The sequence below is a fragment of the Lithobates pipiens genome, unplaced genomic scaffold, assembly GCF_037356315.1.
Source record: "Lithobates pipiens isolate NorthernLeopardFrog02 unplaced genomic scaffold, aLitPip1_a1.2 Scaffold_13, whole genome shotgun sequence".
Taxonomy (NCBI): domain Eukaryota; kingdom Metazoa; phylum Chordata; class Amphibia; order Anura; family Ranidae; genus Lithobates; species Lithobates pipiens.
This window is the reverse complement of record NW_027507718.1, coordinates 231,460,123-231,487,054: the sequence shown is the minus strand read 5'-3', so window position 1 is coordinate 231,487,054 and position 26,932 is coordinate 231,460,123. Positions and strand designations below refer to the sequence as shown.

The following is a 26,932-nucleotide window of genomic DNA, read 5'->3' as shown; positions in this document are numbered from 1 at the left end:
CCCATAGACTTTAATGGTGTTCGTGTGTTCTGCCAAATTTCTTGACTGTTTGGTATGTTCTGGTGTGAACCAAACCGGGGGGTGTTCGGCCCATCCCTACCAATGACTAGAAGATAAGCCAGCCAAGTTGGGACTAGCAAAATTAACAAGTCAGTTCCCATAGATTGCAATGGTATTTGTAGTCTAACTTTTACCCATGTTAGGCTCTTTGTTTCCCCCGCTGAACTGGGGGGTGTTTGCCCCATGTGTAATTTTGTAGCATGCTGCATGATATGCTTAATTTTGGACAGCAGGGTGGCTTATTTTGTGCTGGCTGTATTTGGGTAGGTTTGGGCATGCTCAGGGACTTTGTTTTTTTTTATTCTTTTTGTGTGTGAACAGCACTTGGTTTCTGTTTCTGGGCATGCTCAGAAAGTGTGTTTTTTGGGTTAGTAATTTAAGGACATTCTTAATAGGTGTACCCACTAGGGATGAGCCGAACACCCCCCAGGTTCGGTTCGCACCAGAACTTTCGAACGGACCCCAAATTCGTACGAACGTTAGAACCCCATTGAAGTCTATGGGACTCGAACGTTCGAAATTAAAAGTGCTAATTTTAACGGCTAATATGCAAGATACTGTCCTAAAAAGGGTTTGGGGACCTGGCTCCTGCCCCAGGGGACATGGGTCAATGCAAAAAAAAGTTTTAAAAACTGCCGTTTTGGCGGGAGCACTGATTTTAAAGCGGAGGTCCACCCTAAAATGGACCTTCCGCTCATCGGATTCCTCCCCCCCTCCGGCGCCACAATTGGCACCTTTCAGGGGGGAGGGGGGTGCAGTTACCTGGATAATCCAGGTAAATGCACCCACTTCCGGGCTAGCTCTCTGCGGAAAGGGGCGTACATTACGCCCCTTTCCGCAAGTGCCCGCCCCCTTCCGCAAGTGCCCCGCTGCCTGCTGGGAAACACACAGATCCCAGAGGCAGCGGGGACCGTCCTCATTGCGCAGCGCGGCTCGCGCATGCGCAGTAGGGAACCGGGAAATGAAGCCAAAAGGCTCCATTTCCTGATTCCCATACCCAAGATGGCGGCGGCAGCACTCGAGTGTCGATCTAGAGATCGGCTTCGGGTGCCGACATCGCGGGCGCGCTGGACAGGTAAGTGTCACTATTTTAAAAGTCAGCAGCTGCAGTATTTGTAGCTGCTGACTTTAAAAAAAAAAAAAATGCGGAGTCCCGGCGGACTCCCGCTTTAATGACGATTAAAGTGGGAAAAAAAAGTGAAATATTCCTTTAAATATGGTACCTGGGGGGTGTCTGTAGTATGCCTGTGAAGTGCCACGTGTTTCCCATGTTTAGAACAGTCCCTGCACAAAATGACATTTAACGGAAATAACGTCATTTAAAGCTGCTTGCGGTTTTAATGTTATATCTGGTTCCTGCAATATGGTTGAAAATCATTGAGAAAAATGTCATGGGTAGCCCTCCCTGCCCATTACCAGCCCCTTTGGGTCTTGTATGGATATTAAGGGGAACCCCGTACCCATATTAAAAAAAGGAAATGCGTGTGGCCCCCAGGCCCTATATACTCAGAACAGAAGTATACAGGCGGTGCAAACAAGACAGGGACTGTGTAGGTTTGTTGTGTTAAGTTGAATCTGTTTGTAATTTTTAACTGGTACATTTTTAAAGTGTAGCTGCAGTCAAAAAAAATTTTTTTAAGCTTTTTGGAAAACATAGGGAAGGGTTATCACCCCTGTATAATTTGTTTTGTCGTCCATCTTTTTTCATCTCACTTGCTGTTGTCTCCTTCCGTTTGCAAGTAGGAGATGTTTGTAAGTTGGATGTTTGAAAGTAGGGGCCTGCCCTATATGCTTTGCAGAAATGGCGGAACAAGGTGTTGGTTTTGCCACAACATTGTAAGCCCTCAAAGTGACTCTTGCTGGGCGCTGGAGCGCTCTGCTGTGAACGATTATATCAAGAATTGTAATTACATGCCATTGTTGAACAGTGGTAGAAAAATTTACCTTTGGTGGTTGTGGTGCTGGTGCCACAACACTATAAGTCCTCACAGTTACTCTGGGTGGGCACAGGAACGGGCCCTCCTGTGAAATATTATATCAAGAATTGTAATTACATGTCCCTGTTAAACAGGGGCAGAAAAATTGGGCCTTTGGTGCTGGTGCCATGACACTGCAACCTCTCCCATATACTCTAGTTTTATTGCAGGAATTAGCCCTGCTGCAAAGCATTGCATCAAAAATTGTAATTAAACGCCCCTGTTAAACAGGGGCAGAAAAATTGGGCCTTAGGCACTGGTGCCACGACACTGCAACCTCTCCCATATACTCTTGTTTTATTGCAGGAATTAGCCCTGCTGCAAAGCATTGCATCAAAAATTGTACTTAAACGCCCCTGTTAAACAGCGGCAGAAAAATTGGGTCTTAGGCACTGGTGCTGGTGCCACGACACTGCAACCTCTCCCATATACTCTTGTTTTATTGCAGGAATTAGCCCTGCTGCAAAGCATTGCATCAAAAATTGTAATTAAACGGGGGGCGCATGCGCGGCGCTGAACGTGATGGCAGCCTGAAGGGATAGCTCCGTCTCGCTCAAAACTTTATCAGCGCCCTGGAGGTATCATATCTCGTTTGGCACCCTACAATTTACGCCCTCCAGGTCCCCTAAATACGGTGCATGCCGGCGAAGAGGAAGAAGTCTCGTAGCGGGAGCCAGCATACCTTAACCCACTATCTCCTGCGCACAAGGGACAGCAACGTGATGGCCCAAGATGGCGCGGACCGGTGCGGTGTCGCTTCCTCCCAGCTCGCCTCGAAGCAAGTCTCCACAGGCCCTCCTTCGCTCTAGCCCCAGGTAGGAGATTATAACTCTCTCTCAAAGGCGGATCTTGACTCCAGCCTGGAAGCCATGTATGACAGGCTGGCGTCCAAGTTTCAAACGGAGCTGCACAAGACCTTGCACGCCTTATCGCAAGAGATTGCGGCCCTGGGCTCCAGGACGGAAAGGCTAGAAAGTAAACACGATGAACTTGCGCTGGCTCATAATGATCTCAGCAGAGAACATGAGGCCCTTGCATCAACGGTCATCGCTATGCAGTCACAAATCGAGGAGCTCGATAACAGGAATAGACGTAACAATTTGCGTCTCCGAGGGATCCCAGAATCGGAAACGGATCTGATACCCAACGTTATCCGCCTCTTTAAATCTCTCCTACCGGACCACGAATCTTCCTCCTTTAAATGCGACCGTATACACAGAGCCCTCCGTCCGAAGCCCCCTGCAGACAAGCCTCCATGGGATATTGTCTTGTGCATGAAGGACTTTCTTGTGAAGGAGGACATATTGCGGGCAGCAAGAAACAAACAACGCATTCTTCTTGATGATGCTCATATTCAGATCTTCCCTGATATTTCTCCCGCCACCCTGGAGAGAAGGAGAAACCTCAAAGATATTACATCTGCCCTGCAATCAGCTAGGATCCGTTACAGATGGGGTTTCCCCTTTAAATTGGTGGTACCACACAATGGCAGTACCTATTCTGTCACCACGCTCCAAGAGGGTCAAGAGCTGCTTGTCAAACTGGGTCTCCTAGAAGCTGCGGATATTCACAGACCACCTTCTACCCCCAGACCAGCTCCCATTTGGCAAACTCCACCTTCGCGGAGAGACAGAAGAAGAATTCGCTATGGTATTGGAGACCATAATGCTGACAGCCCACGTTAGCTGGGGTTGTTTCCTTTTTCTTTTCCTATCCTCAGCTACCTGCCTACTACTTGAACTTTAAAGCCTCCATGACGGTATGCTCCCGATTTTACATGATGTTCCGGAAGAGTCTCCCTGTTGGTCTGTCACCGGTTGGAGCTGCTGCACGCTTCCCCCACCCAGTAGGTTTCCTATTATTCCCTTTTTTTATTTTGCTGAGTTATCAGTTTTTTTTTTTTTTTTTGCAGGTTGAAGAGGTTCCTCTTTATCCTTCGAATACAGTAATCAAACACTAAGACAACCATGTAACATATTACTTTGAAAAGACACTTTGGACTTTGTAAACAGTATTTTAAAACAAACATGGCACTGATCTATAGCAGTCCCTCTGTAATTCATCAGGTATTATACGCTATAAATTTCAGTTTTTATCCTGGCAGTTCCTTATGGGCAGTGGTTGTCTCTCACTCATGTCGAACACGTTCAAGTGCTACATAAAAGTTGCTCTTCTCCTCCAGACTGTGCCAACCGATAGGTCCCACTTCACAGTCCGCACATACCAAGAACTTTACACTTCCCACGTCTTTGGTGAATCCCACATTCTCAAAAGTGAACATGTCATGTACCAGCCAGTGCTCAACAAGCAGCTCACAATCAGGACTGGAATCTCCAGCCAAGGAGGATTTCTTCTTCATTAGAGGTAGAAGCAACTCTCTCTTCGCCAGGGTGGCCATTCCCTCCGCCAAGACCCGGCAGCCACACCGCTGACACAGCACAGCCCGAGAATTCTTCCCGTCCGCGGACACCAAAGACTCTTCCATTCTACAGCGTGCACAAGAAGGCCGGAGAAGACACTGAGTTATCAGTTTTTTACGTCAGTATTGAGCTGGGTTCGGGACCTAGTTGTCTCGGTGTACTCTTTTTTTCCCGTTTTGGGGATATCAGGTAATTGGACAGTTTTTCTTTTCTTTTTCCTGGTTACCTGACCCTACATCTTTCTTGAACAGGCTTGGCCTGTGTACTATCAGTTCTTTGGATATGTCCATGAACTTTGACTCTTTTCGACCTGTTCTCGTTTTTAGTTTTTGCTTTTATTTTTCTTCTTTTTTTTAAACCCTCGACTAGCAATGGTTGATCCACCTCAGTTTTCACTAACTAAATATGTTTGTATGTATTACTATTTTTGTCCTCAAGATGGAAGATGTTTTCAGATACTGTTGTGCTGGATTGATGGCAGCACCCCTGGTCACCTTATTTGGGTTTTTCAACCCACCTCCCTCCATTCTTTATCCTGCCCCGGGTTTAGGGATTCCTTAGCTGATCTTACCCTGGATCCTTTTCGATGGTAATCACATGCATATCTCATAATGTCCAGGGGTTTAATTCCCCCAATAAGAGGAGGAATGCCTTCGACTTATACAAAAAACTAGATGCCAAAATTCTCCTCTTACAAGAAACCCATTTTGCACGTAAATCCCACCCAAAATTTTTTCATAGAAACTTCCCCCAAGCGATTTATTCCCTTTACCCCTCCAAGTCCAGGGGTGCTGCCATCTTCTTGCATTCCTCCTTTCCTATGGAGATTAAACGTGTGTGTAAAGATACAGAGAGTAGATATGTTATCATCCATGGGGTAATATATAATAGAGAATTAACTATTGCTAGTGTATATGCACCTAATGACGCCCCAGCTACCTTCTTTAAGCACTTTTTCGAAAAGCTCTCCTCTTTCCAATCTTCCCATTTAATCATTGGCGGGGACTTTAACCTGGTTGCGAATCCCACTCTGGATCGTTCTTCTCACACATCTTTATCTAAGGCCTTCCCTAAATCCCTTAACTGTAATCTGACAGAGCTCCAACTTTCTGATACCTGGCGTGCCCACAATGTGGGCATTAAAGAATTCACATTTTACTCCTGTCCCCACAATAGCTCGGCAAGATTGGACTACATCTTTACCTCACCCATTATACTGGCCAACTCAACCCAGGCAAGCATTCACCCCTGTGTCTGGTCTGACCATCACTCCACCTCCTTTTCCACCACCTTTATTAAATTAGCCCCTACTTCACACTCCTGGAGGCTTAACGAAGCCCTGCTGTCTGATCCCTCTGTTACACCTACTATTGAGGAAGCCATTGAAGACTACTTTAACATTAATGCCCAGCCGGATATATTACCCTCTGTGTTATGGGTGGCCCATAAGGCGGTCCTCAGAGGCAAAATTATTGAGATATCTTCTATACGCAATAAGCAGACCAATGGTAGAATCCTGACCCTCACGCGAGAATTAGACCAACTGTACAAAAACACAGCTTCCTTGCACTTAGAGTCTACCAGACGGGAAATAGACAGCAGACGGCTTGAGTTGGACTCCTTGCTGTCCAGCAGGGTAGAGAAGTATTTTAGATGGGCGAGGGCTAAACACATCCTCTTGGACAATTCAGCATCATCACCCTTCGCACGAAAACTGAATCGCCTCTCCCGCCCTCCTCATATCTATAAGCTGAATAATAGAGAGGGACAACTCACATCCCACCCGAAGGAGGTCTTAGACATTTTTAGAAATGTTTATTCTTTTCTATTGGCCCCCAATGAGGATATAGAAGCCCAGGCAGTTGATTCTTGGTTAGACACGGTACCCCTTCCCACCCTAACTCAGTTACAGTCTGAACAACTAAATTCGCCAATTTCCACAACTGAAGTTCTGAACGTCATTAAATCTCTTAAATTGGGCTCGGCTCCTGGCCCAGATGGATTTGCAGCAGTTTATTACAAAAAATTTGCATCCCATTTAGCACCCAGACTTGCCTGCCTGTTTAATTGGGTGATGCAGGGCGGCAGTTTTCCAGAAGAGATGTTGCTGGCGAACATGTCTCTAATACCTAAACCCGACAAAAATCATACCCTCCCGCAAAATTACAGGCCCATATCGGTCATGAATAATGACCTCAAAATTTTCAGTAGGATCCTGGCAGTTCCAATCCGGTTTTATTCCGCATAGACTGATAACAGACAACATTCGTCTGGCCACGGATATCATCCAGGATTCCAACTCTAACTCCCGTAGCCTCCTTTTACTTAGTCTTGATATTCAAAAGGCTTTTGATAGTGTTGCCTGGCCCTACCTTACCACAGTTTTACAAAAAATGGGTTTTGGTGGGGAATTTTTGCATTCCTTCCACACCCTTTACAGGAATCCCATGACCAGGATTAAAATCCCTGGCTGTTGCTCGGATTTCTTTAGTATAGGTAGGGGGACGAGACAGGGTTGTCCCCTTTCTCCATTAATTTTTGCCCTAGCCCTAGAACCCCTAGCAATCGACATCCTGAATAACCCTGATATCTCTGGTTACACCAAAGGCCCCTTGTCTTACAAATTTTGTATGTACGCGGATGATGTTCTCATGTTCCTAACGAACCCCCTGCTCTCCCTTCCTAATTTATTTGCCTCTCTTTCAAATTTTGCTAAGATCTCGGGACTAACCATTAATTTATCTAAATCATCCGCCCTTCCTATAGGTATCCCCCCGATGGATCTATCACATCTTAAACAGTCCTTTCCCTTCCATTGGCCAGACTCTCATCTATCCTACTTGGGTATAGCGCTCCCCGACCATTATAAGAAATTATTCACGTCCAATTACCCACACCTTATCAAAAAACTTAAATTAACCCTAAAGATGTGGTCCAAACTGCATATATCTTTCATGGGTAGGATAACGGCTTTAAAGATGGTTGTGCTCCCTAGGCTTTTATATGTTTTCCGTTCCCTCTCTATTAGAATTTCGAAATCTTATCTTGACGACGTTCAAGCCTCCCTCCTTAGATTCGTTTGGCAAGATAAACCCCCTAGATTTTCCAAAGCTATACTATATCGCTCCTCTAAAAGAGGGGGATTGGGGGTCTCACAGATATGGCTGTACTATGTGGCTAGCAGATTCTCGCAACAGGCTCAACGGAATATCAGGAATTCCAGGGTCACATGGGTGCAATTCGAACAAGAGTCTGTAAAGCCTTTGTTTCTACCTGGTATGATGTGGATCCCTCCCTTGGCCAACCACACTAAGACTTATGGGAATATGATTGTCTTGGACGGTATGCTCCTATGGCATAAATATAAGCAAATATATGGTCTGGTATCTCGGGCTCCTGGTGGCGCCTCTTTTTTGGGGGACTCCAGGTTCCTGACATCACACAACCACTTAAATGCTTTCCGTCTTTGGATAGAGTTGGGTCTTATCTCCCTTAAAGACTTTATAGTGGATTCAAACTTCACCACGTTTCAAGACTTACAAGCTAGATTTCAAATTCCCCACACTGAGTTCCTTCACTTTTTGCAACTCCGACATTTCTTTCTTCATCATTACCCAGGCCCCTATTCAACTCCCCCGACTGCATTTGAAGAGATCTGTTATACAGCTCCTAGACAGAAACGGTTGATCTCTTTGCTTTACCGGGGCCTTGAAGAGGTGACTGATAGGAGTGATTTGAAATATAGATCTAATTGGGAGCAGGAACTTGGGGATCTGAATGATCCAATTGACTGGGTAAAGAACTGGTGCAATATGTGCCAATGTACAAAATCCTTATCAGTTAGGGAAACAGCTATAAAAGTGATCACCAGGTGGTATTATATTCCCCTTAGGATACATAAAATCTTCCCACAGGCACGGGACAGTTGCTTTAGGGGCTGCCCCCTCCCAGGCTCGTATAAACACATCTTCTGGGATTGTGTCCGGATACTACCCATATGGCAACTTCTCTTTGACATTATTGATAAGGTAGCAGGCTTCCATATCACTCTAAAAGCGAATCATGCCCTGTTGTTCCAATCCCCACCGGATGTTCCCAGACCATTAAGAGGCCTGATTCATACGATCTGCCTGGCCATGCTATGGTCAATCGCTTTCAACTGGAAGTCCCCCTCTCTCCCACTTACACAGGTTTTGTCTCGAGTTGATCTTATAATGCACTCTGAAAAAATATACCATACTCTTCATGACACTATTCCTCTGTACGAGGCCAAATAGAATCCATGGTTCATATTTAGACTTTCGCATTGACCACGCTAGTCCCTCCTCCCCCCTCTTCTTCCTTTTTTTATGTTTTCTGCCTTTCCTGTAGTTTCATTCTTTTTTCTTTCTTTCTATATATATACTTTCTTTTATTTTACCTCATGCTCATTGGCCATGGTTATACCTTTGATTATGGCAGACACAACGGTTACGGCCCATTAGAATGTCCCTGACCCATGCAGAGTTTTATTGCTGGAATATCTCTTCCACCATTGGTTATATTTAATTACTTTAACTATGGTAGTTTATCACTATGCTAATATGTTGTATTGGACTATGGATATGTAATACCGCTTTTCTTTTGTATGGTTCTGCATGGGAATTCTCCAATACTCATACATTGTAATTCTGTTTATTTCTTTTCAATAAAACGTTTGAAAACAAAAAAAAATTGTAATTAAATGCCCCTGTTAAACAGGGGCAGAAAAATTGGGCCTTAGGCACTGGTGCTGGTGCCACGGCACTGTAACCTCTCCCATATACTCTTGTTTTATTGCAGGAATTAGCCCTGCTGCAAAGCATTGCATCAAAAATTGTAATTAAACGCCCCTGTTAGACAGGGGCAGAAAAATTGGGCCTTAGGCACTGGTGCTGGTGCCACGACACTGCAACCTCTCCCATATACTCTTGTTTTATTGCAGGAATTAGCCCTGCTGCAAAGCATTGCATCAAAAATTGTAATTAAACGCCCCTGTTAAACAGGGGCAGAAAAATTGGGCTTTAGGCACTGGTGCTGGTGCCACGACACTGCAACCTCTCCCATATACTCTAGTTTTATTGCAGGAATTAGCCCTGCTGCAAAGCATTGCATCAAAAATTGTAATTAAATGCCCCTGTTAAACAGGGGCAGAAAAATTGGGCTTTAGGCACTGGTGCTGGTGCCACGACACTGCAACCTCTCCCATATACTCTAGTTTTATTGCAGGAATTAGCCCTGCTGCAAAGCATTGCATCAAAAATTGTACTAAAACGCCCCTGTTAAACAGGGGCAGAAAAATTGGGCTTTAGGCACTGGTGCTGGTGCCACGACACTGCAACCTCTCCCATATACTCTAGTTTTATTGCAGGAATTAGCCCTGCTGCAAAGCATTGCATCAAAATTATTCGGTTACATCAGCTTCAGGTGCTTGGTAGCTGTGGGTGATCCAAGACTGATTCATCTTGATGAAGGTCAGTCGATCAACTGATTTGGTAGACAGCCGCACCCTGTGATCGGTAACAAAGACACCAGCAGCACTGAAGGTGCGTTCCGAAAGAACGCTGGATGCAGGACAGGCCAGTAGCTCAATTGCATACTGTGCAAGCTCTGGCCAGTGATCCATCCTCAAGACCCAGTAAGCCGGAGGATTTTCGGTGGGAAAGGTGTCCAAGTCTGACCTTGCCCCTAGGTATTCCTGCACCATGTAAATCAGACGCTGGTGATGGTTGCTGGAACCGATCATACCTTGGGGCTGCGGACTAAAAAATTGTCTGAAAGCATCAGTCAGACGGCCACCTTCTCCACCGCTCCTTCTGACCGTTGCCTCAGCAACACGTTGTCCAGGACCAGGAGTTTGTAACCTCCCAGTCTCTGGGAACGCGTTGCACAGACCTTTCTGCAAGGCCTCCGGGAGATGTCTCATCCTCTGCTCCCTCTGCGATGGCAAGATAAGGTCGGCAACCTTACCCTTGTACCGTGGATCAAGGAGAGTGGCCAGCCAGTAATTGTCCCTCTCCTTGATCCGAAGAATACGAGGATCCTTCCGCAGGCTTTGCAGGATCAGGGAGGCCATGCAGCGTAGGTTAGCTGAGGCATTCAGTCTGGAGTCCCCTGGGTCACTAAGGACAACATGATCCGCAGCTACCTCCTCCCAGCCACGAACAAGTCCACGTGTTTCTTGGGACTGTAGATCATCCCTACAAGACTGCTGCTGCTGCTGATGCTGAGTGCCAGCCTCCACCTCCATGCTGACACAATCATCCTCCTCCTCCTCTTCCTCCTCCTCCTCATCCTCTTCCTGTGTGATGGGTGGCACAGCAGGAACACTGTCTGGATTAAGGGGGCCTTGAGAGGCAAGGAAGTCCTCCTCTTCCTGCCTCTGTTCTGCCTCAAGTGCCCTGTCCATTATTCCACGCAGCGTATGCTCCAAGAGGTGGACAAGAGGTACAGTGTCACTGATGCATGCACTGTCACTGCTCACCCTCCTTGTGGCCTCCTCAAACGGTGACAGGACAGTGCATGCATCCCTGATCATGCCCCACTGGCGTGGTGAGAAAAATCCGAGCTCCCCTGACCCTGTCCTGGTGCCGTAGTCGCACAGGTACTCATTGATGGCCCTCTGCTGCATGTGCAGCTGCTGCAGCATGGCCAACGTTGAGTTCCACCTGGTGGGCATGTCACATATAAGGCGGTTCTTGGGCAGGTTCAACTCCTTTTGGAGCTTAGCCAGCCGAGCACAGGCATTAAATGATCAGCGGAAATGCACACAGACTTTCCTGGCCTGCTTCAGGACATCCTGTAAGCCGGGGTACCTGCCCAAGAACCGCTGCACCACCAGGTTAAGGACGTGAGCTACACAGGGCACATGGGTCAGTTGTCCCTGTCGGAGGGCGGAGAGGAGGTTGGTGCCATTGTCGCAAACCACCATTCCTGGCTTAAGCTGGCGTGGCGTCAACCACCTCTCGGCCTGCCCCTGCAGAGCTGACAAAACATCCGCCCCAGTGTGGCTCCTGTCCCCCAAACAAACCAGCGCAAGCACGGCATGGCATCGTTTTGCCTGCGTACTTGCGTAGCCCCTGGAACGCCTACGGAGCACCGCTGGTTCTGAGGACAGAGCACTGGAAGAGGCCATGGAGGAAGAAGAAGAGGAGGGGGTGGAGGAGAGAGGTGTGTCACAACCAATAGTAGCATTTTGGAGGCGTGGTGGCGGAACAACTTCCAACACTACTGCACCTTGTCCTGCATCCTTCCCAGCTGCCAGAAGAGTGACCCAATGGGCCGTGAAAGACAGGTAATGTCCCTGTCCATGCCTGCTGGACCATGAGTCAGCAGTAATATGCACCTTACCGCTGACCGCCCTGTCCAGCGAGGCATAGACATTGCCTTCCACATGCCGGTAGAGAGCCGGAATCGCCTTCCGTGAGAAAAAGTGGCATTTGGGGACCTGCCACTGAGGAACCGCACATTGTACAAACTCACGGAAGGGGGCCGAGTCTACCAACTGAAAAGGCAGCAGTTGAAGTGCTAGCAATTTAGCCAAGCTAGCATTCAACCGCTGGGCATGTGGATGGCTGGGAGTGAACTTCTTTCGCCGGTCCAGCAGCTGGGGCAGGGACATTTGCCTGCTATAATCGGACGTGGGTGTACTGCTAGCAGAGTCCCCGAAAGCACTTGGCTGTGACACACCTAATTCTACACCTTCATTCCTCTCAGAGCAGGTTTCAGAGAGGACTGAAGGTCTAGTGGGGTTGGAGATGCCAGCTGATGAGGAGCAAGGAGAGGGCCGCTTTGTTCTTTGGTGTGGGTCTTTGAGGTACGCTTGCCAACGAGCTGCATGGCAGGTCAACATATGTCTGGTCAAGCATGTGGTGCCCAAGCGGCTGATGTTTTGGCCACGCGAGATACGCTTGAGACATATGTTGCAAATAGCAGCGGTGCGATCTGATGCACTCGTCTCAAAAAAGGCCCACACCAAAGAACTTTTAGCATAACGTGCAGAGGCAGCGCCCTGCACAGGCAGAGCTCTGCGGTGTGATTCAGTCAGCGTGCTGCCCCTAAGCTGGCCCCCGGAGGGCATCCTGCCTCGTTGGACATGTGCCTCCTCCTCCTCCTCCTCTCTCCTACCAGGCACCCACGTGGAGTCAGTGCCCTCATCATCCTCTCCCTCTTCATCGCTGTAGCAAAACTGGCAGTATGCTGCAGCTTGTGGAACATGACTGCCAGATTGCTGTCTTTCTTGAGCATCCCCTCTCTCTGCATTCACGCTACTGCCTTCCTCTAGCTGAGTGTCATCATCAGAGGCTACAAAACACTGGGCATCCTCCTGGAGCATGTACCCAACACTGTGCTCAAAGAGTTCAGGAGACTCCTCAGGAGGACGTGGTGGGTCTAGGGAAGGAGTCACTGATGATGACATTGAGAGGAGGGAAGACGATGCGTTGGCAGCTGCTTTGCTAGTACCCTGAGACTGGGTGAGAGAGGATGAGGAGGATGAAGAGGGCTTGGTCATCCACTCTACCAAGTCGTTGGCATGTTGCGGCTCAACATGTCCAGCTGCCGAAAAGAAGGACAAGCGTGTCCCATGGCCACGTGCTGATGACAATGCACCACGTCCACGACCAGCACTGTTGTCTCTAGACACAGAGCCTGCTTGCCCTCTTTTATCGGCTCGCGCCTGTCTGCCTCTCCTTGCTGGCCTTCCAGACATGGTAATGGCCTGAAGGGAGTTGGGTAAAAAAAGCAGTTGGGTAGTGTATATTGTGCTAGAGGCACACAACACCCACTAACTCCTGCAGATGCCTTTATTATAGAACACCAGAGATAAAGGGGTATATACAGATGTATACTGTGCTGTGCTGGAGGCACACACAACTTCCAATAACTCCTGCAGATGGCAAGTGGGCTCAAATAGAGAAGAGCTATGTAGGTGGATATAGCGGTATGTACTGGGTACAGAGCACGCAGACAGCACGCACTAGCTCCTAACACTACTGACTGCAAGCTCTATTATAAAAGATAGATCACTAGCTATATAGGTGAGGTGAATATAGCGGTGTATACTGCGGTCAGGGCACGCAGACAACAACCACTACACAACAGCAAGATCGAAAATCGGCCGAAAACGATCGGTGTGTACTGTGTTGAAGGTACATAGAACACCCACTGCTTCAGACGCCAACACACTACACAAGGCCGCGGCGCGCTGGCGGCCTTATATAGTGTGGGGCGTGCACTACACAGCCTGAGCTATGATTGGCCACAGGCATCCTTCCTGTGGCCAATCATGGCTCTCCTCGCTGCTGGCGCTGCGATTGGCCAAGCATGCGGGGTCACAGTGCATGCTTGGCCAATCATGAGCCAGCAATGCACTGCGCCATCGCAGTGCATTGTGGGCCGTGAGCGCCACACGAATTTGGCGCGAACGGACCAAAATGTTCGGACTTCGCCGAACGGACGAACAGCCGATGTTCGAGTCGAACGTATGTTCGACTCGAACACGAAGCTCATCCCTAGTACCCACTTTGAAGTTCTGTCTCTACACTGTGTGAACTTGCATTTTGTGTGTTTAATGGACTGTGCATGTGTTTTAAATTGCCTCATTAGCACACAAACCTATCTTATATAAAGCTTGCAGATCGCATTCTTTACCTTGCCCAGCAAAGAGGCATGATTGTATGTGGGGGGCTGGCAAGAGAGTACATTTGGGTGTCCTTGTAGAGTTTGGAACATGTGTATTTTCCTCTTTGTATTTTGTTTCTTATTTCTTTGCAAAACAGATGTGTTTTAGAGGAAGTTCTTTTACTTAGGTTTATTGTATTTTTTTTTTTTGGGCGGGGTGGGTGGTATTTTTACATGGAAATATTTTTGATGTTGTCAATGAGTGTCGTTTGTAGGTTGTTTCACTTTGATTTAGTTGTCTGTGCTGCATTATTTTGAAAAAATCTTCAAGATGTGTCTAATGTTTAAATCCTTAATAGATGTCCGTTTGTGGGCGCACTCCTGTTAATTTTCTCTGCAAAATGGCCAGACCTCAAAACCATAGTCTGTTAGTGTCTCAAATTAACTTTACATGTGTTTTTTTTTTTTTTTGCTTTCCTTGCTCTATAAATATATATCTATATCTATAGATGTAGGTTCTTGTGTCCACCAGCAGAGAGAAGTTGGGTACATGCCACACTCCCAATTCTGGAGACATAATAATGGTCTAACGGAGGGGTCTTTAACCACTTGCTTACTGGGCACTTAAACCCCCCTCAGTCCCAGACCAATTTTCAGCTTTCAGCGCTGATGCACTTTGAATGACAATTGCGCGGTCATACAACACTGTACCCAAATGAAATTTTTATCATTTTTTTTCCCACAAATAGAGCTTTCTTTTGGTGGTATTTAGTTACAGCTCGGAGTTTTATTTTTTGCTAAACAAACAAAAAAAGATGCAAAAAAAAAAAAAAAAAAAAAATCATGTTTTAATAGTTTGTTATAAAATTTTGCAAACGGGTCATTTTTCTCCTTCATTGAAGTGCGCTGATTAGGCGGCACTGATGGCTGCATTGGGGGGCACTGATGGGCTGCATTGGTGGGCACTGATGGGCTGCATTGGTGGGCACTGATAGGCTGCACTGGTGGGCACTGATAGGCATAGTTAAGGCGGCACTAATAGGCACAGATAAGGCGGCACCGATGGGCACAGATAAGGCGGCACTGATGGGCAAAGATGGGCACAGATAAGATGGCATGGATGGGTGGCACGGATAAGTGGCACGGATGGGTGGCACGGATGGGCACTGATAGGTACCACTGATAGATGGGACTGATGGGCACTGATAGGTGGCACTGATAGGTGGCTCTGATAGGTGGCACTGCTGGGCACTGATGGGCGGCACTGCTGGGCACTGATGGGCGGCACTGCTGGGCACTGGGTCGCAGCACCTTTGAGGCAGATTGTGGGCACTGTGGGTGGCACTGTTGGTGGCACTGCTGGATGGCACTGTGGGTGGCATTGTGGGTGGCACTGTAGGTGGCACTGTGGGCACTATGGGCACTGATGGGGGGCACTGATGGGGGGCACTTACTTTTATTCAGGATGGCACGGCGGTGGGCAGGTGGGCACTGGCAGGGGGCAGGTGGTCAGCTGTATTGCTGGCCGTGATCGGGACTGATGTCCCGATCACGGCCGCCGGTGATCGGCTTTTTTTTTCTCTCCTCGCGCTGTCAGCGCGAGGAGGAATAATAGCCGATTACCGGCTCCGTTTTATCACATGATCAGCTGTCATTGGCTGACAGCTGATCACGTGATAAGGGGTCGGGATCGACCCCTTGCACGGATCGGTGATCAGGCGAGTCTCACGGACTCGCCGATCACAGAGCGCGCCGCGCGCCCCTTAGGGGGCGCGCAGGCCGCTCGTATCCGGGACGACGTCAATAGACGTAGTCCCGGAAATGTAGGTCCGCGCTAATGCCGTCATTTGGCAATAGCGCGGATCTGTAGTGGTTAAACTATGGCCCTCCAGTTGTTCAGGAACTACAATTCTCATCATGCCTAGTCATGTCTATGAATGTCAGAGTTTTACAATGCCTCATGGAGTGTGTAGTGCCACAACAGCTGAAGAGTCGTAGTTTGAAGATTCCTGATCACTCCAGCATGTCTTAAAAAAAGGTGGTTTCTCATGTGCCTTGTATAATGCCAAGAAATATCGTTAGGAAAATACAAGTGGGTCAACAATACACATCTACATTCCAAATTTGGCACTTATGATGGTCATGTACTATGCAATCTGATTGGCCAATCTCTTTACAACTCTCGATATTTCTGCAAAATAGGTAATAGAAAGACGCACTTGAACAATGAATTCACATTATAGGAAATCAAACAGGCTCTTGCACTAAATCTAATTTATTTAAGATCTAATTGATTGCAGTGTGTGGTCACCTTTAATGATCTAGATCTGAAAATATTTAATTTATTGGATTTAGAAACACTTCTCTGTTCTTTGTAATATATTGAAAGATTTGGGTAAAAAGAGAAAAAAACACATTTCAAAGATATATTAGAAGTCATAGGAATGAGATTAGCATCAAAAGGGTTAATTAACTGAGAAGACCTACTAATTGCCTAACAAGAAACATCCAATGAGATGAAATTAACCAATTGTATTGGGCGTGCTCTATTATCAATAATGCCGCTTACACATGAGCGGATTGTATGGCGTACTTAGTCCGTCATACAATCCGACGGACAATCCGTCGTAGTTTCCACTGAACGGACTTGACCACACACGGATACACAAACAGTCCGTCGAAAGCTTGCGCGATGACGTGTACAGCACGTACGACGGGACTAGAAATAGGAAGTCCAAGACACAGCAAAGCACCCTTCCGCCGTGTAAATCCTTTGTGGGCATGCCCCATTCTTAGTCCGTCGAACTAGCATACTGACGACCGTATTGTCCGCTGAAACCAAAGTACGATGGACAGATTTTTGGAAAAACCGAAATTCTTAGTACTCCGGACTGCACGCTGAACAAGTCCGCTGAAGCCCACACACGAGCAGATTGTCCGCTGAAATGTGTTTCAACGGACTAAGTACGTCAAACAGTTCGACCGTGTGTACGCGGCATTAGAAAACCGCAGTTACCCTAGCACCAGTTGCAGTTTACATATTTATTATTGTGTTGCGAGTCTGCGTGCGCCGGTTAACACGTTCAATCAATGATTTTTCTGGCGAACCAATTAAGGTGTGAACCGGTGCGGCACGTTCGTCTTAGTAAATCACACCCACTGTTCTTATGTATAGTAAGTAAATGGTTTTTAACTCCAACAGTCGTTTTTTCCAAGATTTGGAAGGATTATGATGCAATGGGGCAACACAGACAACTCTTATCTAACACACTTTCATGCACAATGCCTACTGTGTGTTTGACTCCATATTAAAATTAAAAATTAATTGATAATATACTGTATAGGTTCCACTGTAAGATAAACTGCTAATTTTAATTACAGCTTTTAGTGTCAGTGTGGGCTTAACAGACTGTTAACACATTACAGATTGTCAGTATGTACAGGCTTCTCCACTTGCTAAGCTCTGTGCCTTTACCAATAATGAATGAAATATGTTATGTCACAAGACGACAGGTTCTTTTGCTAGCCCACACTCACTGATGCTCACCTTCATCAAGCTCCCATGCTTCTCCATAGATCTTTTAGACTTGTAGGTCTAATGTTTGTGCTTCGTAATCCATCAATTTTCTTGCAAAGAAGAGAGAGGAATGATCTTTGAAGTGGAGGTCCACCTACCACTGCAAAAATTAAAGCCAGCAGCTGCACATACTGCAGCTGCTGACTTTTAATAATCGGACACTTAAGCCTCGTACACACGATCAGATTGTTGGCCAACAAAACCATGGACTTTTGTTGAAGGACTTTGGCCCAAACTTGCATACACATGGTACACAATTGTTGGCCAACAATCACGAATGTAGTAACATACTATGTGTTTTTTCAGCTCTTTAGCGCCACCCTTTGGGCTCCTTCTGCTAATTTCATGTTAGTAGAAGTTTGGTGAGTGTTGATTCACGCGTTTCATTTCGCAATTTTCATTTCGTGCTTTTCAGTTCGTTTTTGAACGACTGTAAGTCAACCAGACAGGTTATGGAATCAGAGGAGATAATGTGTTATTTATTATTGGCCATGGAGTTATTGCTTTGGCCCAAGTCCAGTCCAGGATCAGGAGCAGGAGGATTTCTTGGACCAAAAATTGGTTGCCTTATTAATCGTGACCAATTATGTCATATGCCTTTGCTGCGGGATTTCCAGGAGAATAATTCGGATGATTCTCCGGATGACGGACCCCTGCTTTCACCAACTCTTGGCATTGTTGGCCCCCTATATTAAGAAGCAGGATACATGCATGAGGCTTTAATTTTATTTTTTGATTGAATAATTTGATTTATTATATTTTTGGATGCATAGAATGCACTTTTTGGTTAAGTTCTATTGGCAGATAGCATGTCAAATTTTATTTGTTTGGAAAATAATGCTTGGCTATGTGTTTTACTTCAAATGATAGTTTGGGAGTAAGCCGGTACATTTAAAAAATACAATGTAAAATAACAAGGGACACCAACATAGTTATATCTTTGATATAAAAAAAAAAAAAAAACGAAAAACATAATATTATTCTTGATATCACTAGAAAAAAAATCTCTTTTTAAATATGTTTGGTAGAACTCCATCAGTATCACCAGCAAAGCCTTTTCATTATTATCCCATTAAAGAAGATGAGAATTGCGCGCTGCATTTCGACATTTCATAATTTGCCACGTCATGAATGTTAATTCTCCATTACAAACGCTAGCTTACACACACTCAGAAAATCCGACAACAGACATTTGTCCGTGGAAAATTTTAAAGCCTGCCATCCAACATTTGTCCACAGAAAAATCCGACAACAGTTGTCCAATGGAGCATACAAACGGTTTGATTTTCCGCCAACAGCCTGTCAGCATACAATTCCCATTGGAAAATCTGATCATGTGTATGAGGCTTAACCTGTCCTGGAGTACAATAATGTCAGAACCACAGCTGATGTTTCCATCAGCTGTCGGGTGCATGCTGCCTCCGTTTTGAGAAAGGGAACCCAGCAGTGAAGCCATACGGCTTCATGCCTGGGTACCCTACTGTGCAATGTGTGGGGATCCACTCCTCTCTCTTACTGGCCCGGCAGCCGGGGAAGGAGAAGGGAGCCTGGGCAGTGACGTCAATACCCATGGCTGAGGTTCCCAGAAGTGGGAACAGGATACCTGGGAAAGACAGGTATCCTGCTCCCCTCCCTCCCGAAAGGTGCCAAATGTGGCATCTGGGGGGGGGGGGGGGGAGTACAACAAGCGGAATTTCCACTTTTGGGTGGAACTCCACTTTAAGCAAATCAGGGTTCAGAAATTACTTTGAAATATAGCTAAACAGTATCAGATTCTATTGTGATGATCCTATATTAACTGTGATTTTTGTAAAAAGTCTATGTTCAGTGCGGGCAACGACTTCGTATTCCAAGGTGTTTAATCCATCTTCATGCATAAGTTGCGCAGCCTTCTTTATGAGGTGGAAACTAGTAATAAAGAGAAAACAAAAGTAAGGTATTGTATACATGAATGGAAAGTATATGAAATAACATAAGCAAACTGTATAGTTTATTTGTACTCACACATCACATGCTCATTATTAAGACTGACCTGACTATTTAGGTTTATAGACCATTGTGAGAACACAAAAATACAAAAAAGCAAAAAAGCAAAACACTGCGCTACTACAATAAAACTAGCAGCTGATACTCAAGCCAACAAAGTTATAATAAATGTGAAAAAACAAAAGTATAGCTAACAGAGTAGGTTCAAAAACCTGAGAGTAAATTTTAAGTGCGAATACCTAAACTCAGAAAGAAAAAACCTTGCACTAAACAAGTGCAAACAACAATATGTGCAAGGTGTAATCCCTGGTGCTGTATACATACAATAGTGCATAGATAATGTAATGACAGTGGGGTCACATGACGTGAGTCCTGAAAAATAGGCTAACAACAGTTCGTCAGTCTATGTATAGGTCCACTTATATGGAGAGAGGGTAACCAATCTTCTCGTATAAACTTTAAATCAAGGTAACATGGAGACAACCACGACAATATATTTGTCTGTAGAGATATCTGTAGATGCAACAATCTGGAGTTTATAAGATGAATACTCTTACCAGAAAAGTTGGACCCGCATGCCCTACGAAAATGAGTCTAAAGAGCTTGTAACCCCTAAGGGTTATACTCCAGCCTCTGAAGAGAAGGGTCATGGTATGGAATCTTCTTATAGGCGTCCACAATCCCGACTGGAAATGATTGGGCCAGATGGTTAGCAGCCAGTGGTTCCCGTATTCAGGGATGATGATACCTCCGGAAACTAGTATATCCCAGCTCCAGTTTCAGGGATTCGTACTCATAGCATATAACAAGAAATAAAAAAGAAAAGGGCTCCGGATGGTGTAGGCCCCTGTTGATGACCGCTTGTGTCGAAACTTGTCGGGCAGCTTTACTTGCACCCCATATTGCTTTTTTTCAGTTTCTTCGTTCTTTTGTGATCACTTTTTATTTTTGTAATATACGTATTTTTAATAAAACCAATCTTTTTTTTTGACCTACACCATCCGGAGCCCTTGTCTTTTTTATTTCTCGTTATATGCTACGAGTACGAATCCCTGAAACTTTTCTTTCTGAGTTTAGGTATTCGCACTTATTTAAAATTTACTCTCAGGTTTTTGAACCTACTCTGTTAGCGCTATACTTTTGTTTTTTCACATTTATGAGAACACAAAAGTAGTGGGAATTCAAACTGCAGGTCAAATGCACCTGTCAATGAATTTTGAAAGTTTGCAGGCCCTTAGAATGTTTTCAAAATTTCCATGTGGCCTTATTGCTCAGAAAATCAGCAACCATGATGTGTAATTACATTAAGCACAGTTCTTTTCTTTTCATAAGGGATACTTGTTATAAATGAATTTTTTTGCTCCGTGCACACTGGGCTTTAACCACTTCAATACCGGGCACTTAAACACCTTCCTGCCCAGACCAATTTTGAGCTTTCAGCGCTGTCGCACTTTGAATGACAATTGCGCGGTCATGCTACACTGTACCCAAATGAAATTTTTATCATTTTTTTCCCCACAAATAGAGCTTTCTTTTGGTGGTATTTGATCACCTCTGCGGTTTTTATTTTTTGCTGAACAAATAAAAAAATACCGAAAATTTTGAAAAAAAAAATGTTTTTTTTTTGTTTCAGTTTCAAAACTTTGCAAATAAGTAAGTTTTCTCCTTCACTGATGGGCACTGATGGGGGTTACACTGATGGGCAATGATAAGGCGGCACTGATGGGCACCGATGAGGTGGCACCAATGAAGTGGCACTGATGAGGTGGCATTGATGGACACCGATATGTGGCACTGATAGGCGGCACTGATGGGTGGCACTGATGGGCGACACGGATGGGCACTGATAGGTGGCACAAATTGGCACGGATTGGCATGGATGGGCATGGATAGGTGGCACAGGTGGGCATGGGTTAGGCGGCACAGGTGGGCATGGGTAGGAGGCACAGGTGGGCATAGGTAGGCGGCACAGGTGGGCATGGGTAGGCGGCACAGGTGGGCATGGGTAGGCACTGATAGGCGGCACAGATGGGAACTGATAGGCGGCATTGTATTATATATTGTACTAATGGATGCCAGTCAGTGCCAATCAATAATGCATGCCAATCAGTGATGCCCATTGTGGGCACTGATTGGCATCCATTATGGGCACTGATTGGCATCCCTGGTGGTCTAGGGTGGCATACCTTGTCCTTGGCATCCCTGGTGGTCTGGTGGCGTCCCTGGTGGTCCAGTGTGGGCATCCTCGGGGGGGCTGTGCTGATAATCGATCAGCACAGACCCCCCCTGTCAGAGGAGTAGCCGATCGGCTCTCCTCTACTCGCGTCTGACAGACGCGAGTGAGGAAAAGCCGATCACCGGCTTTTCCTATTTACACTGTGATCAGCCGTGATTGGACACAGCTGATCACGTGGTAAAGAGTCTCCGTCTGAGACTCTTTACCGAGATCGTAGTTGCCGGGTGTCAGACTGACACCCCGCAACAACGATCGGCGTGATGCGCGCCCCGGGGGCGCGCAGCGGCTCATAATCCTGATCACGTCATATGACGTCCGGTCAGGATTATGAAACCACTTTGCCGCCGTCTATTTGCTATAGGGCGGGCGGCAAGTGGTTAAAAAAATGCCAGATCCCTTGGCAGAAAAAAAACTCATATAGAGCATTTTTGTACACGTTTATGTGCATTTAGAAGTGTTGTTAATTTTTTTCTACCAAAAAACTCCAATAAAAAACGCAAACAAGAAGGATTTTTTTCCTGTCTCTAAACACTGAACTTAAAATATGCCTCTAAACAGCCTAATGTCCATGGATACATAGGATGACAATGAGCTGCTTCTACGAGCAAAACACAAAACTGTAAATAAAAAGTGTTTTTTAAGCCAATGTGCATAGACCCTTACAAATCTACATTGTCTACTTCCATGATTCTGTTTGCATTGTTAAGGGAAAAAAAAATATAGCGTCCCTCCACAAAATATAACCCTTAAAATACAAGAAAACCTTATTTGGGTGATTTTGACATTAACAGATTGGGTAATTACAGGTCAAGTAACTTTGGAACCAAAACAACTAACTTTGGTGGAAGAATTAGATTTATTTATTCATTACTATATTACTCACTAGCTCTTTTAAGCAACATTTTAGGATTTTGAACGTCTTTTTTATTTCCATTCATAACTGCTTTAATTCTGCATTATGTACATTATGGGACCAGGCAATCCCGGGACAAGGTCACCCAGCGCCCAGGACATACAGTATCTCACAAAACTGAGTACACCCCTCACATTTTTGTAAATATTTTATTATATCTTTTCATGTGACAACACTGAAGAAACTACACTTTGCTAAAATGTAAAGTAGTGAGTGTATAGCTGGTAGAACTGTGTCAGTTTTCTGTCCTCTCAAAATAACTAAACACAGCCTATATACTGTAACCTATACCAGTCCTTAAAAGGACCTTTGTGGACCTAGTAGCTAATGATTTGCAGACTGTCCCTCAGTCCCTACACTGATAAAAGACAGCTGCAGAATCGCTCAGCAGTCAAGTATAATAGGCTTTCTATATTTGAAAGAAAGTATATTATACGTGTACAACCCTACATACTGTAGACCTAATACCAGTCCTTAAAAGGACCTTTGTGGATCTAGTAGCTAGTGATTTGCAGACTGTCCCTCAGTCCCTAAACTGATAAAAGACAGCTGCAGAATCGGTCAGCAGTAAAGTATAGTAGGCTTTCTATATTTGAAAGAAAGTATATTATGTGTGTACAACCCTATATACTGTACACCTATACCAGTCTGTCACGACCGCTCGGGCACCCCGGTCGTATGCAAGAGACTTACCCGTAGAGACCCGTCGTGGAGAGCCCGTCGTTTCCCTTTGACGCGCGCTAAAGCTAACGAACGCACTCGCGTCAACACGAACGAACGCGCACGTGGGTCGCGAACGGGAGCACGTTCCCTTGCGAGGACGCGCTGACCCGTCGTACGTCTGTTTGGCGCCCTAAGGCCTTCTTTAGTCACTGGCTCCCTTCCACCCGTGCTGTCCAGTCTACAGCGTGTCCGTGATCTTGCTATCTGAATCTGTACCCGTTACCCTGGTTTCCTGATATCCGGCTTGTTCCTTGACTCCGATCCATTGCTGCCTGCCTCCGACCTCTGCTTGTCTGACCACGTCTCTGCCTCATCCCTTGTACCTTGCTGACCAATTCCTGCTGACCCGGCCTGTACCCGATACTCCTGTTTCTGCTTACCCATTGGGTTCCTGGTGCCTCCTGACGACCACCTGCCCAGCAGTCCATCCACTGGTGCCTGCCTGCTACAGATCAGTCCTACCAGCTCTACCTACTCGCTGTCGGTGCCCAGCTGTTCATCTGGACCAGTCTCCATCTGCCAGGCACTTGTGCCCCCTGAACTTTTGAATACCTGTCCTCATCTCCAGGGGTTCATTAGCCAGGGGGATACTACTACTCAACTACTAGGTACATGACAGTACTGGACAGCCATGTCCGAGCCTGCGCAGGGAGCCTCCCCCATGGACGAGCTCTGCCATCATCTGGCCGGCCTTACTCAAGCAGTTAAGAGTTTGCAGGAGGGCTACGGAAGACTGGAGGAACAAGTTCAGGCACTATCTGCTTCAGCACCAGCCGCTCCAGGGGTTCATGCCCCACCTTCAGTAGTCATGCTGCCACCTGAACCTAGGGTTCCAACCCCGGAACGATTCTCGGGAGACCGAAACAAGTTCAGGGCCTTCCGCAACTCATGCGAACTTTACTTTGCTTTGCAACCCCGGACCTTCTCCCTTGAAGCAACGAAGGTGGGATTCATCATCTCTTTGTTGACAGATGAACCTCAGGCCTGGGCACACCGTCTGTTGGAGCGGAAAGACCCATCTCTAGACTCTGTGGATACCTTCTTTCAGGCAATGTCCAGACTCTATGAGGACCCCCAACTCGCTGCAACCGCAGAAGCAGCCCTACGTGCCCTGCAACAAGGTCGTAGACCTGTGGAGGACTATGTATCAGAATTCCGGCGATGGAGCGCGGACACAGAGTGGAACAACGCGGCCCTGCGCTATCAGTTCCGCTTGGGTCTCTCCGAGGCCCTGAAAGATGAGTTGGCTCGTGTGGGCATCCCCGAGACATTAGAAGCCCTGATAGACACCTCCATCCAAATCGACAGGCGTTTGAGGGAACGCCGCCAGGAACGTTCTTCCGCAGCTACTCGTCCAATCTGGATGCTACCACGGGTGCCTAGTCACCCAACTCCTCCTGCTCCACCCGCATCCACATTGGACACCCCGGAACCCATGCAGCTGGGGTTACTTCGCCCGTCTCTGACCCCAGAAGAACGCCAACGTCGCCGGGTCAACAACCTTTGTCTGTACTGCGGAGAGCCAGGGCACTTTGTTCGTTCCTGTCCAGCTAAGATACGTAAGTGCCTCCTTGTTCCACCTGTCCCCTCATCTGTGTTGACTGATAACTCTTCTCATCTGGCTGTTCCTGTCCTTTTGCAGCTCCCAGGAAGGACTATCCAAACCCACGCGGTTATTGATTCCGGGGCTTGCAGTGGCTTCGTCGACTCGTCCTTCGCCCGAAGAAATAGCATTCCCCTCAGACCAAGAGAGAAGGGGCTCTCGGTATACCTAGCTGACGGGTCTACCTTGGGATCAGGACCTGTGATTCAGGAGACTAGCCCCCTACCCGCTGTCATTGCCGGAACTCACCGAGAACTCTTGTGCCTGGACGTCATTCAGTCTCCCCTGTTCCCAATCATCCTTGGTATGCCTTGGCTGAAGGCACACAACCCGCGGATTGATTGGATCACCGGAACCATCGAATTTCCTTCGGATTACTGCCTCCAGCATTGCTGCCGGAACCCCGACGGGGACTCCTCGGTTCTTCTCTGTTCAGAATCCGATGACGAAACCCGACAAGCGGTACCCAAGGAGTATCACGCCTTCCTAGATGTCTTCAGCAGAAAGGGGGCAGAGACCCTTCCTCCCCATAGGTCATATGACTGCCCAATAGAACTGCTCCCGGGGGCAGAAATTCCCTTTGGAAGGATCTTCCCTCTTTCCGAGTCCGAACTGAGTGCCCTGAAGTCATATCTAGATGACAGTCTAGCAAAGGGATTTATTCGGCCCTCCACCTCCCCGGCGGGCGCTGGAATTTTCTTTGTAGAAAAAAAAGACCACTCCCTACGCCCATGTGTGGACTATCGGGCCCTGAATAAAATCACCATTAAAAATCGTTACCCCCTGCCGCTGGTACCTGAACTTTTTCAAAGACTGGGGTCCGCTAAGTTCTTCTCTAAGTTGGATCTTCGGGGCGCCTATAACCTCGTACGTATCAGGAGAGGTGACAAGTGGAAAACCGCCTTCCGCACCCGCTTCGGGCATTACGAATACTTAGTGATGCCATTTGGATTGTGTAATGCCCCGGCCACTTTCCAGCACTTTGTTAACGACATTTTTAGGGACTATCTAGATTTGTTTGTAATTATTTACCTGGATGATATTTTAATTTTCTCTTCCACCCTAGCCATTCATCGGGAACACGTGAAGAAGGTACTGACCCGTCTCCGTCTCCAAGGCTTGTACGCCAAACCTGAAAAGTGTATTTTTGAACAGCAGAGCATCCAGTTCCTCGGCTTGGTCATCTCGGTAAGAGGAGTAGAGATGGATCCACAGAAGGTCTCAGCAATCCAAGATTGGCCTGCTCCCTCAGATAGAAAGGGAGTCCAGCGATTTGTGGGCTTTGCTAACTTTTACCGCAAGTTCATAAAGGGTTTTTCTGCTATTATCGCTCCCATTACCGAGCTGACCAAACAGAACCGAAGGTTTCATTGGACTCCTGAAGCACAAAAGGCCTTCCAGTCCCTGAAGAATCTATTTGTCTCAGCCTCGGTCCTGAAACACCCCGATTCTGCTCTACCATATACCCTTGAAGTTGACGCTTCAGAAATAGCAGTCGGAGCAATACTCTCCCAGAGGCAGGGACCCAAGTCCTTACTCCATCCGGTCGCCTTCTTCTCCCGCAAGCTATCAGAATCCTAAAGAAATTATGACGTCGGAGACCGTGAGTTATTAGCCATCAAGTCCGCACTTGAAGAGTGGCGCTACTTGCTGGAAGGGGCTACCCACCCAATCTTGGTCTATACAGACCACAAAAATTTAGAGTACCTGAAGACAGCTAAGAGACTTAAGCCTCGTCAGGCCAGGTGGGCACTCTTCTTCTCAAGATTTGTATTCCATATCACCTACCGTCCCGGATC

The 26,932-nt window shown here is 46.6% G+C and overlaps 2 protein-coding genes across 3 annotated transcripts in view; both read right to left on the bottom strand.

Moving 5' to 3' along the window:
* Positions 1-4,118: 4,118 nt before the first annotated feature.
* LOC143976082 (guanine nucleotide exchange factor MSS4-like) lies at positions 4,119-4,553 on the bottom strand. The gene has a single exon (XM_077478555.1). The coding sequence runs from the start codon at positions 4,519-4,521 to the stop codon at positions 4,165-4,167; it is 357 nt and encodes a 118-aa protein (XP_077334681.1). The 5' UTR covers positions 4,522-4,553; the 3' UTR covers positions 4,119-4,164.
* Positions 4,554-16,354: 11,801 nt separating this feature from the next.
* LOC143974694 (beta-1,4-galactosyltransferase 1-like) overlaps positions 16,355-26,932 on the bottom strand; it is a 336,266-nt gene continuing 325,688 nt past the window's right edge. For both annotated transcript variants that reach the window (XM_077476323.1, XM_077476324.1), the window contains exon 7: positions 16,355-19,580. In XM_077476323.1, coding sequence (XP_077332449.1) covers positions 19,448-19,580 — 133 coding nt within the window. In that variant the 3' untranslated portion in view covers positions 16,355-19,447. The remainder of the gene's footprint in view (positions 19,581-26,932) is intronic.

Bases quoted from the DNA above. Each gene is read 5' to 3' on its own strand.
- LOC143976082 (XM_077478555.1), bottom strand. From the start codon at position 4,521: ATGGAAGAGTCTTTGGTGTCCGCGGACGGGAAGAATTCTCGGGCTGTG.